Source organism: Bos mutus, chromosome 26 (assembly GCF_027580195.1).
Source record: "Bos mutus isolate GX-2022 chromosome 26, NWIPB_WYAK_1.1, whole genome shotgun sequence".
Taxonomy (NCBI): Eukaryota; Metazoa; Chordata; class Mammalia; order Artiodactyla; family Bovidae; genus Bos; species Bos mutus.
Window position 1 is genome coordinate 21,149,543 of NC_091642.1, and position 14,291 is coordinate 21,163,833.

The 14,291-nt window shown below is 36.9% G+C and overlaps 1 protein-coding gene across 2 annotated transcripts; it reads left to right on the forward strand.

Moving 5' to 3' along the window:
* Positions 1–340: 340 nt before the first annotated feature.
* On the forward strand, positions 341–12,817 carry SMNDC1 (survival motor neuron domain containing 1). 2 transcript variants are annotated; one of them, XM_005894762.3, is made up of 6 exons: positions 341–548; positions 1,674–1,793; positions 6,789–6,931; positions 7,550–7,711; positions 9,779–9,932; positions 10,381–12,817. In XM_005894762.3, the coding sequence occupies exons 2-6, from the start codon at positions 1,674–1,676 to the stop codon at positions 10,516–10,518; spliced, it is 717 nt and encodes a 238-aa protein (XP_005894824.1). In that variant the 5' UTR covers positions 341–548; the 3' UTR covers positions 10,519–12,817. The 2 variants fall into 2 exon arrangements, with proteins under 2 accessions (XP_005894824.1, XP_070219881.1); XM_070363780.1 differs by lacking the exon at positions 341–548 and adding an exon at positions 4,476–4,665 and having other exon boundaries at positions 1,668–1,793.
* Positions 12,818–14,291: the final 1,474 nt, after the last annotated feature.

The following is a 14,291-nucleotide window of genomic DNA, read 5'->3' on the forward strand; positions in this document are numbered from 1 at the left end:
CAGCCTCTACGATGAATACTGTATTAAACCCGGTTCTTTCCGCCACCCAGCACCCTGAAACCTCAGGATTTGCCCGACTGCGCCCACACCTAAAACAACAAACGGATTCCCCATTCCAAGCCGGAACTAAGATAAGACGAACCTACATCCGGCGCCTGGCGCATCCCAGTACGTCATTTCCTACCTATGAGAACTCCGCCCTTTCCCTTTCCCCTTCCCCCTCCCCCTCTCCGCCGCGGTCCACTTCACGTCCCTGACGTGATTAAGGACCGGAGGCCTAGAGGGCGCTAGGAATCACGTGAATAGAGAGACATCTCGCGAGGATTTTTAACCTCTCGCGAGACTTCACCCGCCTCTTCTATACCTCCTTCCAGTCCCCGGCTTTAGTCCTCCCTAGTTCACTCCCGGTTGAGACTTGAGTTTTTATCCCGGGTTAACTAGTTGTCGACGCGGACTGTTTTGTTGCTGCTGCTGTTGCTGTTGCTGCCACCGCTGGGCTCATTTGCCCACTACCCCTTCCCGTCGCCACTCTCCCAACCCCACACAAGGTAACGCGATGAGGGAGACAGTGAGGCCTCGCTGGGCCTCGACCTCTCACGAGTTGAACCGGAGGCCAGAGGCCGAGGCCGCAGTGGAGACGCCCGGGCGCCGGCCTCCTCTTCCACGCAGAGTTGAGCCCTGAGAGTCCCTGAACGGGGTTGGGCTGGTCGCGGGAGGCATCTTAAGGACGCCCTCGGCCCTTCTGTGCGGATCCTGTTTGCGGGTGGGGCTCCGGCTACTGGGGCCTCGGCTCCGTTCTTGTTTTCGGTTTCCTTGGAAGCTGTTGGAATTTCGGGGTCTGAAATGGTCGAGCTAGTTGTGGCGGGCTTTGAGGTATAGGGTGACTGAAGGGGAGCAGCCTGGCTTTCACCAACCCTTTTGAAGTCCTTCCAGGTTCCGGGCCGGGATTTGTAACACAGACGAGTCTCGGAAACCCTGTACGTTTGCTAATAAAGCGAAAAACAATTCTCTCCGGTCTTATTTTCAGGAGAAGTACGAGCTGGATTTGGTGAAAGGCCCGTACTTCAGATTGCCTGATGGGAGAGCATCTGTGATGTTTCTTTTACTGCAGAAAAATGCATTGGCAGTATTTAAGTGACTGAAAAGATTTTTGCACTGTGGAGAAGTTTCTAAACACACGTACTATAGCTCTTGTGGAGAAAGTTATTTGTGTAGTTAATCCAAAAGCCATTTATATTTGGCTTTCGAAGTACTTTTTAGCCCTTAAAAATCGGAAGCCTCAACTCTTTCAACAGTTTATTGCCTTCTATTTTATTTTTTGGTGATGATGTAACAGTCCTGTTCCTTGAGCCTAACGCAGTGTCTCTTCCCTGTTAATAGTTTAAAGAAAATTAGAAATTATTCTCCTTTTTCCTCTTATCTCGTTTTCTGTTTCTATATGTAATATATCTTACATGTTTATAATCTTCAGAATACTTGAAGTTTGTGGTTTGGAGCACAGCTTTTCTCTGAACTCAAAGTAAAGGTAGTAGTAATATATTATGCCGCAGTGAGTTATAAGGAGTTGGAAACAAAATCGGTAAGGGTTAATTCAGGCCGACAGGAAAAAAATGTATTTTTATGTTTTGGTTTTTTGGTTCTGTTTTCATGACTTTACTCTTTATTTTCACCAGATGTCAGAGGATCTAGCAAAGCAGCTGGCAAGCTACAAAGCTCAACTCCAGCAAGTTGAGGCTGCGCTGTCTGGAAATGGAGAAAATGAAGATTTACTAAAATTAAAGAAAGATTTACAAGTAAGTATGGGGCAATACTTAATAGTTTCATTGCTTGAAAAGAGTATTTCTGTGGCTTATAAGTGGTTATTGCCTAGAATCTACGGGTATCCATAATATCTTTGGAGGGAGTGTTTCTCCCCTTCACACCCCTTGTGTGTACATGTGTGCACCCACAGAGGTATACATGGCTTCTAAGAGACGGGTTGCTTCCTCAGTTTGTGTACATCAAAACCATTAATTGAAGCATTGTTCTTTGTTGTGTCACCCTTATATGCTCTTATAATTTTTAAAAGTAAGAGTTAATTTTATAAGTCACTACCACTCTAGAAAAAGAGGTACATATAACTTGACAGTGGATAACATTTCTGTTTTTAAAGACCTGGAAAAGGAATTTTACTTCAAAGGGTAACTAAAATTAAAGGAGGAAAATATAACTTAATCAGATTATATCAGATTCTTTTCAATGCCACAAGATTTCTTTGAAAATGAAATAGAGCACCCATGCCAGAGATCCTGTGTGTGTGTGTGTAAGTGTAACAAAGCTAGCTCTAGTGCCTGTGTTGAAAACACATAAAAATACCTAAAGAGATATTTTTTTTCTGCATAAATGTTACATAATGTTTGAACTTAAGGCTAGGTCTTATATGTAATTATTGACACTTGTTAGCAACTTGAAATTAAACCGAATCTATGTAAAAAGGCGATCTGAATTTAATGTGTTCCTTTTGTCCTGGAAGAGCAGTAAGTATGAAACCAGCTTTTTAAAACTTGCCCTGGGGTTTCAAGACAAACATAAAGCCATAGAAGTAAATATCTGTTATTTCTTACAACACTAGGTTGATTAATAAAACACCATATACAATATTTGTAAATATCCATGGCTTTCATCTAATTCTGAATCTGATTTTTTGGAGAGTTTTAAAAGATGTTTTGATTAGATGACTTATCTTCACTGATTTAAAACAACTCGAATCATCTTCATACTACGTATCGTTTCTCTCTGTTTATATCATCCTCTTGCCAATTAAAATGATCAATATTTTAGGGACAGTAGAACTGCAAACAAACAAAACTTACTTGAAACGGGGTCCAGATTCACAATTCTAAAAGCTTACCTGGGCATAATTTAAATGAGTTGAATATTTTCAGGTTCAATTTCTGGATTTAGGATAGACGTGCATGAAGTTGCAATAGTATGTTATTTAAAAAAAAAAAATACAGAAACCAAGGCTTCTCTTCAGTATGTAGAACTTAGGCCAGTGGATTTCAGGGAGCTAGTCAGTAAGAAAAAATGTTTTGGGAGCAGTTTCTCCCATCTCAGGCCAACTTTCTGCTTGTCTTAGAGAGCCTGACCTACCCCCATCTCTCTCTCTCTATTTTATTAAAAACCAACTTAAAAGCAGTCCTTTTTCCTTTTGAAGAAAGTAAAACATTGTGCCAGTGTTGTATACTTTGCTTCTTGTATTTAATTGGCAGTAAGAGGGAGGGGTATATGTGGAACTGGTGGAGCGGGGAGTTGGGAGTGAAGACAGCACTATTATGAGTCTTGGTATTTTAGTAGTTCTGGAATACATTTCAGAGTCTGGGCAGAATTGTGTTAGGACATGATCTATAGTGGAAGTACTATAGGGAAGGAGACCATTGTTGTAGGCATTGTAGTAACCAGGTAAATGGCTTACTTAGGGTTCAGTTAATGATGACCTGGAGGTCGTTCTGTAAAATATTCTTTTTTAAATAACTATTTTGAAAAACATTGTCCAATAGAACTTTCTGTGGTGATGGAAATGTTCTATATCTGCTGTGCAATATTATAGCTGCTAGGTACATGGGGCTATTGAATACTTGGAAAAAGACTAGGATGGCTGAAACACTGAATTTTTAATTTTATTTAAGTAACCATATGTGGCTACCTTATCAGATGGCACAGATTTAGAAGTGCACGTTCTAACACTTCAGTTAGCAATAACAGAGAATGTTTTTCCCGACCAATCTTGACCTCAAATTCTTTTCCTCTCATGGAAAACAGTCATTTTGGTTACTAGATATAGTTTTGTTTTTGAACTGAAAACTGCTCAAAGATGGAACACATCGTTTAATATTAGATAAAATTCTGAAAAATATTTTGCTATCTGCTTCCATCTAGTAATTGTTATCTCTACTGACTATAGCTACAGCTTCTATTTTGTCATAGGTTTTTGTTTTTTAAAAAATCCTTTTCCTTCCTTGCTTTCTGGGATATGCCTTGTGCCATTGGTATTTAATTCTACCTTTTATATTTGCTGAAAAGTCTTCTCAGACTGATGACTGAGTTTGTAGTCTCCTTTATTTTTTTGTGTTCCTTTTATGGAATATCCTTATTCTGGTTAAGAATTTGTTTGCAGTTTCATTTATGCAGAATCCTTTTTCTGCATTTTTTCCAGTGACTTTCATTTTGCCAGTAAGGCTTCTATGTTTATCTCTTACCACACTGTCTTTCATATAAAGTTACTCAATAGGCAGCAAATCAGTCTTCTGAAATCCTAATTTGTTTTCTTTTTTCACTTTAAAGAAGTGAGTTTAGTAAAATCCAGACTAGCTAGTTGACTAGCTCCCCAGGCAGTCTGTGATAATCACAAAAATAGTCAATTTATTAGGCTGTTTTGCTGAATAAACTGGTTCTAAAGGAGGCAGGGGTCAAGTCACTTGTCTCATATATTACAGTGGCTCTCTGCATCCCCGAAACGCCTTCCTTCAGTAAGCAGAGTGCTTGAGTGCACCCCCTTTGACCTGCTGATATGTAGATCACAACATCTGATGCTTCCTGGAATTGCCGATAACTGTAACTGCTGCCCATCTGTCAATGAAGGAGCAGTTTCAGAACTCAGACTTGGGGGAGGAAAAGTAATTAATGGTATGTACCTTTAAGAACTCCCTCATACATGAAATCATATTTATAATACTTTGGTCCATATGCACATGTGAATAAAAAAGGACATTTAGAAGGGTCTTCATAATTGTTGGGAGGGGTATGTACAACATGGCAAAGTGAAAAGACAGCTAGGGATAAATGCTCTTGATTTTTAAAAATGTCTTTTCAGTGCAGGGCCCTGGAAATTACAACCACAGCTTTTCAGGACCCTTCTCTTTGGTGAAAATGTATTTTATTATGAAAACATAGTGGAAAGATGTTTTATTCTAAGAGAAGTAGAGTTCTAAATATTGAGATCTAAAAACACAGACTTCATGTTTGTGCATTAGTAGGCCAATGATCCCTAGTTAAGTTGAATTATTTAATGATGGGAATTACATAGGCTTTTGAGTCAGACTTACTGGATTACATTCCTAGTGCTAAAAGTGGTTAATTAAAAACAAGACTGGATAATTTACTCTCCTTCTTTGTGTAGTACATCATCTATTTATTTGGACATCCCTTGCTTATTTGCAAAGGATTGTCTTAATCAAAAGGTATTTGAATGGCTATTTGGCACCTAATAAAATTTCATGAAAGATATTAATCTACTGAATTTTTAACTTAAATCTGAGTCTTCTAGTATTTTCATTCGTAAAATTTTTTTATTCATAAAACTGATCTTTCTCCAAGGGCTTTAATAATCCTTTTTGTTGTTGTTGTCCTTAAGGCTCAAATGTAAGTTTTTAAGAACTAGTTGGGAAGATTTAAAATCTTAAGGAGAGAAGTAATATTTCACTTGCTTGGCTATTATTAAACCTCAGTGGGAGCCAGGAGAAACTGAATACAGAGTGTAACTTTGCTCATTTTTCTCCCAAAACATACAGTGTGATGTTTAAGGTATTTTGTGTGCAACAGCAAAGGATGAGTCTTCATCAGAGTAAAAATATAGTGGATTGGTAGCAGAATCTATCAGTTTGTTTTTATTAAGTTTTTTAACCAACTCTACCAAACACCTTTGAATGAAGTCAGTAAGTGTAAGCGGAGAAGGCAATGGCACCCCACTCCAGTACTCTTGCTTGGAAAATCCCATGGACGGAGGAGCCTGGCAGGCTGCAGTTCATGGGGTCGCTAAGAGTCGCATACGACTAATCGACCTCACTTTCACTTTTCACTTTCATGCTTTGGAGAAGGAAATGGCAACCCACTCCAGTGTTCTTGCCTGGAGAATCCCAGGGACAGGGGAGCCTGGTGGGCTGCTGTCTCTGGGGTCGCACAGAGTCGGACACGACTGAAGCGACTTAGCAGCAGCAGCAGCAGCAAGTGTAAGTTAGAAAATGTATTTGTCACACAGAAAGGCTTTACCTACCTGTGTGTTATATTTATTTTACTTTTTCCTTTTAGTTGAAGCTGTGCTAATGTATTTAACATTATAGTATTGGGATATTTAAAATCTGACTTGGTAATTTGCTTACCCAGATGGGGTAAGTATTACAATAAATGAATAGAAAAACTACTGGTTTTTTATACATGCCTATAGTATTTTAGTAGAAATACATATGAGCAGGAACATTTTTATTACTAATAATGCTCCGTCAAGTTTTTGGGGGCTTATTTTATTTTTTTTGTAGGGAGAGCATCCCTGTTGGCTAGTCAGTTAATACTACTGCCAAGCAGTGCCCTATAAAAAGTTCATTGGAATTAAATATATGTGACAGTGATAATGAGATAGAAGGGATCTTGAATCTAGTTCAGTGCCTTAGAGTTGACTATTTCTCACCTTTAGAGAGATCTCTTTAGCTAAAATAGGTGCATAAAAATAATGTACAGTGTAAATTCAAGTTCACTATATTTCTGTTAGTATTAGAGGTTAATTAAATTGAAAGGCAACTGGCTAGGTTTAAGTCCCACCACCACTGTATAAAATGTTGTATCTTAGTCTCTACTTGGGATAATCACAGTATCTACATCATAGTATCATTATGAACTGCAAATAAATATGTGTAGAGTAGTTAATGAGTGCTACATGGTATGAGAGCTGTTACCAAAAACTGAAAGAACTTGCTTGTTGAAAGTTGGTGACAATGTGAATTATAAAGATAATGGTTTTTGTTTTTCCTTTTTAGGAGGTTATTGAACTAACCAAAGACCTTCTGTCAACTCAGCCTTCTGAAACTCTGGCAAGTTCAGACAACTTTGCTTCTACTCAGCCCACTCATTCATGGAAAGTAGGAGACAAGTGTATGGCAATCTGGAGTGAAGATGGACAGTAAGTGTAGAAAAAAAACTAACTATAACATGAACTAGTAAAGTACAATGGTAAGGTGATTTTTATTCAGCTTGACCTACTCTATTTTAGTGTTTATATGGCTGATACGACTTACACAACCAATTTGATTCTTGGATGGTTACCATTACTATAGTTTTTAGCTTTAGAGTAAGTTTTAGGGCAGAAGAATGGCTTGGATGCTAGATGAAATAGACATGAAATAGAGGAAAGTGAATGCATTTTCTTTATTTTAATACAGTCTATAAGTTCTTTTTCCCTTGGGTTGAACATTGAGTAATGGTTGGCTCTCTTAGACTTCTGTGAAGCACATATATTGAAATGATTGATATAAGAAGTATATTTTCTCACAGAAATTGACTAAAACACATTGAGTAGATCTGTCAGAGACTTCCCGGGTAATATTTTGATTGGGACTTCCTTCCTAAAAAGCCAGTGGCTAACTCTAGCTGCTTTTTTGTATTATCTTTGCCAAAGGGACATTTGATTGTATTAAGTTTCATTTTAGACACATTTAATAGTTGAATCACTGCAGTATAAGTCTTATAGGCTGAGTATTAAACCTTTACTCACCTGCTTACAGCCATGATATCTTTACAGGTGTTATGAAGCGGAGATTGAGGAGATAGATGAGGAAAACGGCACCGCTGCAATCACTTTTGCTGGCTATGGCAATGCTGAAGTGACTCCACTGTTGAACCTCAAGCCTGTAGAAGAAGGAAGGAAGGCAAAGGAGGACAGTGGCAACAAACCCATGTCAAAGTAAGTGACTTTGACTTTAGCATTTTAAATGTAATCTTCCTCATTTGGGTATTTGAGGTTGTCTGCAGAATCTGTGCAGGCTAGATTAGGATAAGAAAGTTATAATACTGTTTACAATTGTTTTGAAGGTTAGCAGCGTATGGTTAACAGTGTCTGTTAATACGTATACCTAGGTAAAGTGAAGACATTTTGGGGTTCCTGCTTAGGCATTTAATACATATTTATTAAGAGGATATCTTAAGATTAAGAGTAAAATTAAGAGTATGTCTCAATAAACCAGGTTCTGGGTTCCACCACAGCAAAGAAGACCAAAACAGGCCTTGTCCTAACTGCGTTTACAATCTGAAGAATAGACACATAATGAAAGAAGAACTTTAGTGTATAAGTAATGGAGGAAACACAACAGATACTTTTAGAGAACAAAGAAAAGGTAACAAGCTGCATTTTTGTCATGAGGGCAAATTTCTTAGAGGAAATGACATGTAAACTGAGATTTGAAAAGGACAGATGTGGGCCAGTTAATGAACTAGAAGGTATGATCTTGAGCAAGCTGCTTACCTTCTGATTCCTCATCTATAAATCAGGGATAGTAGTATCTCTGTTATGGGGTTGTAAGGATTCATTCATAGCTTGAGTAAAACTTATGGCACAGTTCTTGACACATAGGCTTTCCCGGTGGCTCAGTGATAAAGACCCCCTTGCCAGTGCAGGAGATGTGGGTTCGATCCCTGGGTTAGGAAGATCCCCTGGAGAAGGAAATGGCCACCCACTCCAGTATTGGGGAAATTCCATGGACAAAGGAGCCTGGCGGGCTGTAGTTCGTGGGGTTGCAAAGAATCAGACATGACTTAACAAGTAAGTTAAACAAGAAGTAAGATTTACATTTAAAACCAAAAAATGGGGAGGAACATAGAAGTAACAGAAAGAAATCCTTTCGTTAAAAACTTGGGGCTTGAGGGTGGGTAGCTTAACAAGAGAAAGAGATTAGAAAGGTAGAGGCCAGATCATAAAGAGCTAGAAAGCACTAATGTATTTCAAGTGGAGAGGATTTGATATGTTCATATTTGAACTTTTGAGTGATTACTGGCAGCAGAGAGAAAGCAGCTACTGCTATCATCCAGGTATAAGATGATGGTGACCTGAACCAAGGGAGTAGCAGTAAGGATGGAGCTGTGTATGGTTTGAGAGTTCTTTATGAGATGGAATTAACAGTTTTCAGTTAACTTCTGCATTTATGCAGAAGTTTGCCGTCTTTTGATTTGTCTACTTGTTTTCAGAACTTAATTTGCTACATAAATATATTTGAATATGGGAAAATATATCATCTATTAACAACATTTGATTTAAGCATCCCAATAAGAAAAGTAGATTGTAGAACAACATGATATTTCTGTTTTTAGTCTTAGACATTGTGTAAAAACCATACTTCATGGAAGTGATTATATGATACAGAGAAGTCTGAATCATATTACCTCATTTTGAATACCTCTGTATTCATTCCTTTGGTGATAAGTGTTAACTTAGCAGGAATTACTGAGAGAACTTTTAGGCTCTGATTGGAAAACCCTAGTTGTTTTTGTTTTAAGAATTGCTAGCTATGATTTCCCTTTGTGCTGCTGAGCTCTTCCAATCTAGATGAAATAGTTTTGTCTGCAATGAATCTTTGCATTTTCCAAATGCAGCATATCATACTTGCTAACTGCCCATTTAAAATTTGATAAAGGTTTAGTTAGCTTTACATGTTGAAACTCATCTTTTTCTTGAAACAAAACTTGTAAAAGCTATGTAAATGACAAATTAAAAGTCAGTTGAAATATTGGATTTAAATGGGTAATAGATTACTACAGTTGTGTTTAAAAGCTTCCACGGATACTGTATATTCCAAATAACATTTATTTATTACTAGTCCTGAGTGATTGGCATTGACGTTAGTGCTTTTATTTATGGAGGGAAAAGTGTGTAAACTTATTCGATTTTGGGGTTTCTTTGGCGGGAGAGTGGTTGCACTGAAGTCATCTTTTAGTTGAGGTCATTTTGAATTGACATTTACCTGTTCTGTCCACACAGAAAAGAAATGATTGCACAGCAGCGTGAATATAAAAAGAAGAAAGCTTTGAAAAAAGCACAGAGAATAAAAGAACTTGAACAAGAAAGAGAGGACCAGAAGGTAAAATGGCAACAGTTCAACAACAGAGCCTATTCTAAAAACAAAAAGGGCCAGGTTAGTAAATCCTTTCATCACACATACTTTGTAAATTTGCAGAGCATGGCTGTCGTTAAAATAACTTTAAAATGAAGAAGGACGTTCGATGAGATTTAAAAAAATACAACTGGATCTTGAATTCAGAATCCTCTTTAATCTTCTTTTTGACTTACTGAATATAAAATATCCCCATTAGGCACTGTCTCTGCAGTGGAAGCACTGTGAATGAATTTATATTAGGAATTATAAAAGATCTAGGTTATTTTCTTTTATAAACTAAAATTTGAAAACCTGTGTGCTATCTTACATACCACTTAGAGTGTATTGAACCTTACTTATGTTGGGTATCACTGGAGGATTTTTTGATCACTCAAGTTTTCTTGATGTACTTTTCCTTAAAGGCGTATTTTGAAATTTTAGTTTTTTCCAAAACCAATAAAGAATTCTTTTTTTTTCCTCTCTCTAGGTAAAGAGGAGTATTTTTGCTTCACCCGAGAGTGTAACTGGCAAAGTTGGAGTAGGAACTTGTGGAATTGCTGATAAACCTATGACACAGTATCAAGATACCTCTAAATACAATGTTAGGCATTTGATGCCTCAATAATCAGAAAAACTGTTGGATTTCATCTCTGCAGGGCTTTACATTTACCTTTTTATCCTTATATTTTTCTAAAGGTAAATTATTTGTTAGATGAGTAAAGAAAATACCATTGTTGTCATTGTTTGACTTCAATAGAATGAAACTTGAAATTGCAATTAATAACTGCTACTCATTTAAACTTTTTTTTCATTACTACTACCAGTTTCCTCAAAGTTTATTGGATAAAGCAACTTTTCTAGATAAATGCTGCATAAATACAGCACTTAAATGAATTATTCATCTTCCTAGTATCAGATACCCCCTTAATGGATGGTAAATACTTTTTGTAAAGTTCTAACTGGGAATTTTCAGATGCTTTGAACTTGCCACATACTCTAGCAATTCCCTGGAACATCAAGACAAAATACCAATGTTCTAAAAAGAATTTCTCTTCATTGTGTTTCTTATCTTCAGCTTAAATTTAGCTGTTGTCCAATTAACCTAAAACTAGGTTAATTGGTAAATGGCAAAGTTTTCTTTTCTGAGGTTTTTCTCAATAACTTGCTTCCTAAGCCTATTAGGCCATCTCTAAAATTGATCCAGCTCTTTATTCTTTTCATTGAATTTTAGTTTTATGTAAGAAACCATGTTTAGGACCAGCTACCTTTTCTAATGTTCTTTTTTTTTTTTTGTACATTTGCTTTCCTCCTGTGTTTTCACTTACAGTAGTGGTGACATTTTTTGGATGTGTAATGTTTATATGAGAAAACAAAAAGCTGATGTATAGCCCTGTATACAATGTAGATACTATTTTTGTAAAAAAACCAAGGCTAAATTAATGAACAAGAGTACTGAATATTTCATCATTAAAAATTTACTGTATTTCTTGTGCATTAATCTGACCATAATTTCCCTGTATATTATGTTCATGTAGCTGAGTTTATAATTTTTGTTAACTAGATCAGTCAGCATTTGTTGGTAAGTGAACTTCACAATTATCCTGAGTTGAGTTTAAGCCAAATATATGCATAGGAAAGGGTCCTCCTGTTAGTGGAAGAAGATGATTTTTAAGATGTGTGTTAATTTCAGTTTTTGTATGTTTAACTTTTATTAAATAAAGTGTTTTTAAAATCTCCAGGGTGTGTTAACCGATAGGTAAAGTCTTAGCTGCCAGCATTGATACAGTGATTAAGCATACATCATTTCCACAGAAAAGAATATTGAGTAAGTAATAAAGGTTTTGGTAAATCTTTATGTACTCCTTATATTGGACATAAGAAATTGGATCCTAAAGGACAAACTAGTTTTCTTTTTATTTTAAGGGCTGTGTTTAATAGAGATGTTTGTAAATTTTTGGTAGAAGGAGAAAATAAAATTTTTTATTTCGTGAATTTTAATTTTTTGGTAGACCTGTGCCACCTTTGGCCCTGTGGGCCTTCCTTTTACAAATAGGCATATGGCAGGAAAACAAGAGCTCTTGTGTCAGAGATCTAGATGTGACCCTTTGAGAAATCCTATTTGCAGGATGATGATAGTATCTCTGGACTAAACTTAAAAATTAGGAATCCTGGGGAGACCTGCCTCATAAGTTGAGAAATGCTTAGTGAGAAGCATGATACCAATAGTATTTTACAAATGCAGGTGGTTAACCTCTCAGTTTTCTAAAATCAAATATGATGCTTGGTCTTATGAAGTGTTGTTATAAAATTTAATGCAGAGTTTCCCTGCTTGTCAAGAAAGGGGACTTGAACCTTTGAAACTGATGGACTGAACCATACTTAATGGCCCCCTTGTGGCTATGGTTGCATTTGTCTTCTCAGAACTTAACATTTGACTTTGCATTTGACTTTGTTATTGACTGTTTGAAGGGAAGGACAGTCTTAAAACCTGCCCCCCAAAAAAACAATTTTAAATTTTAGTTGTGGCAATTTTCTGCAAACCAAAATGAAATACATCCGTTTAATGTAACAACTCATTTTTAAAAATGCTTGTTTTTTTCACAGTGAAGGGTGTGCATATGTGTGTGGCTTTCCATTGCAGTGCAGTTTTAATGCTGTGTCTGCCTTTAAAATAGCAAGGGAAAACTTAAGTGACAAAGGAAATTCATAGTTTTTAAGTTGTGTGATGTCTGTAGATTGTGATTATATAAGGTGAAAAATACCACTTACAAATTAAGCCAAGTATTTTTAAAGCTTTGATTTGAATTTTTGCTTCAACTTGGTATTAACTGAAATACAAAAGAAGGAAGAAAATCTATTAAAACCAATAAGGTTTTGTATTTGTTAAAATACTTAAGAGTTCAATAAACATGCACTGGATTGTATTAAGTATTTGTATTATACTGTGAAACCACCAAGTAGTATAAATGATAATTTACAAGTTCAGTAGTAAATGTAAACATTCTTTATATCTAGGATTTTTGAGTTGCAAGTTAAACTGAATTTTTACTGCAGTGGAGAGGAAGAGCATAGCAGGTAAAATAACAGGTAATACCATAGTTTAAACAAAACCAAAGTTACTGAATCCCCTTATACTATGATCTTTTTTTTTTTTAAGCATATCTATATAAATGTACTCTTAAGAAACATCTCAAGAGGTTTGGAAACCATTATTGACTTTCTGTGAATTTGTTTTGGCCTAGCCAGAGTAAGTATAAAAAAAAAATGAACACAGATAAAGGTGTTGGATTTCTGTGAGGGTCTTCACTTACCTTTCAGATTACGTATAAAGTTGGGGCAAATGCAATTGCAGTTTTGGACCTTGAATTTTAAGTCATAACTAGGGTGAAAGTGAACTAGCTCAGTTGTGTCCGACTCTTTGCGACCCCTCTAGACCATAGCCTACCAGGCTCCTCTGTCCATGGGATTTTCCAGGCAAGGATACTGGAGTAGGTTGCCATTTCCTTGGGTCAAACACATCTTTATTAATCAAAATAGGAACAATTACAATGAACACATTTTTGCCAACGAGAAATAAGTTTATTCTTAGCATAAAAATCCAAGCCTTGGCATTTAACGAGTTCTTGGAAAGTATTTTCTGCCTCCTGCTGGTCATGGGAGTGTATTCCCTGCAAAAAAAATCATCAGGATTCTCAAAGTGGTATCTGGTTGGCCAGAGGTCAGGTGAATAAGGAGGCTGAGGCAAAACTTCATAACCCAATTCATTCAGCTTTTGAAGTGGTTGTGCAACTTGGCAGTTATTAAGTAGTTACTGGCTGTTGACCAATGCTAGCTGTAGGAGTTGCAGTTTTTGGTGCATCACGTCAATTTGCTGAGCATACTTCTCAAATGTAATGGTTTCGCCAAGATTCAGAAAGCTGTAGTGCATCAGACTGGCAGCAGACCACCAAACAGTGACCATGACCTTTTTTGGGTGCAGGTTTGGCTCTGAGAGCTGCTTTGGAGGTTCTTAGTCCAACCACTGAGCTGGTCATCACTGGTTATCATATAAAATCCACTTTTCATCATGTCACAATCTTGAGAAATGGTTTGTTGTTGCATAGAATAAGAGAAGGCAATACTTCAAAACAGTAGTTTTTGATTTTGTGGGCAGTGCATGAGGCACCCATTTACCGAGCTTTCCCACCTTTCCAATTTGCTTCAAATGCTGAATGACCATAGGGATGGTCGACATGGAGTTCCTTGGCAATTTCTCATGTACTTGTAAGAGAATCAGTTTCAGTGATGGCTCTCAGTTGGTCTTTGTCAACTTCTGATGTGCACTTCTCATCTTCAAGGCTCTTTCTTCCTTTGCAAAACTTCTTAAACAAACCATCATTGCACTGTAGGTTCATTAGA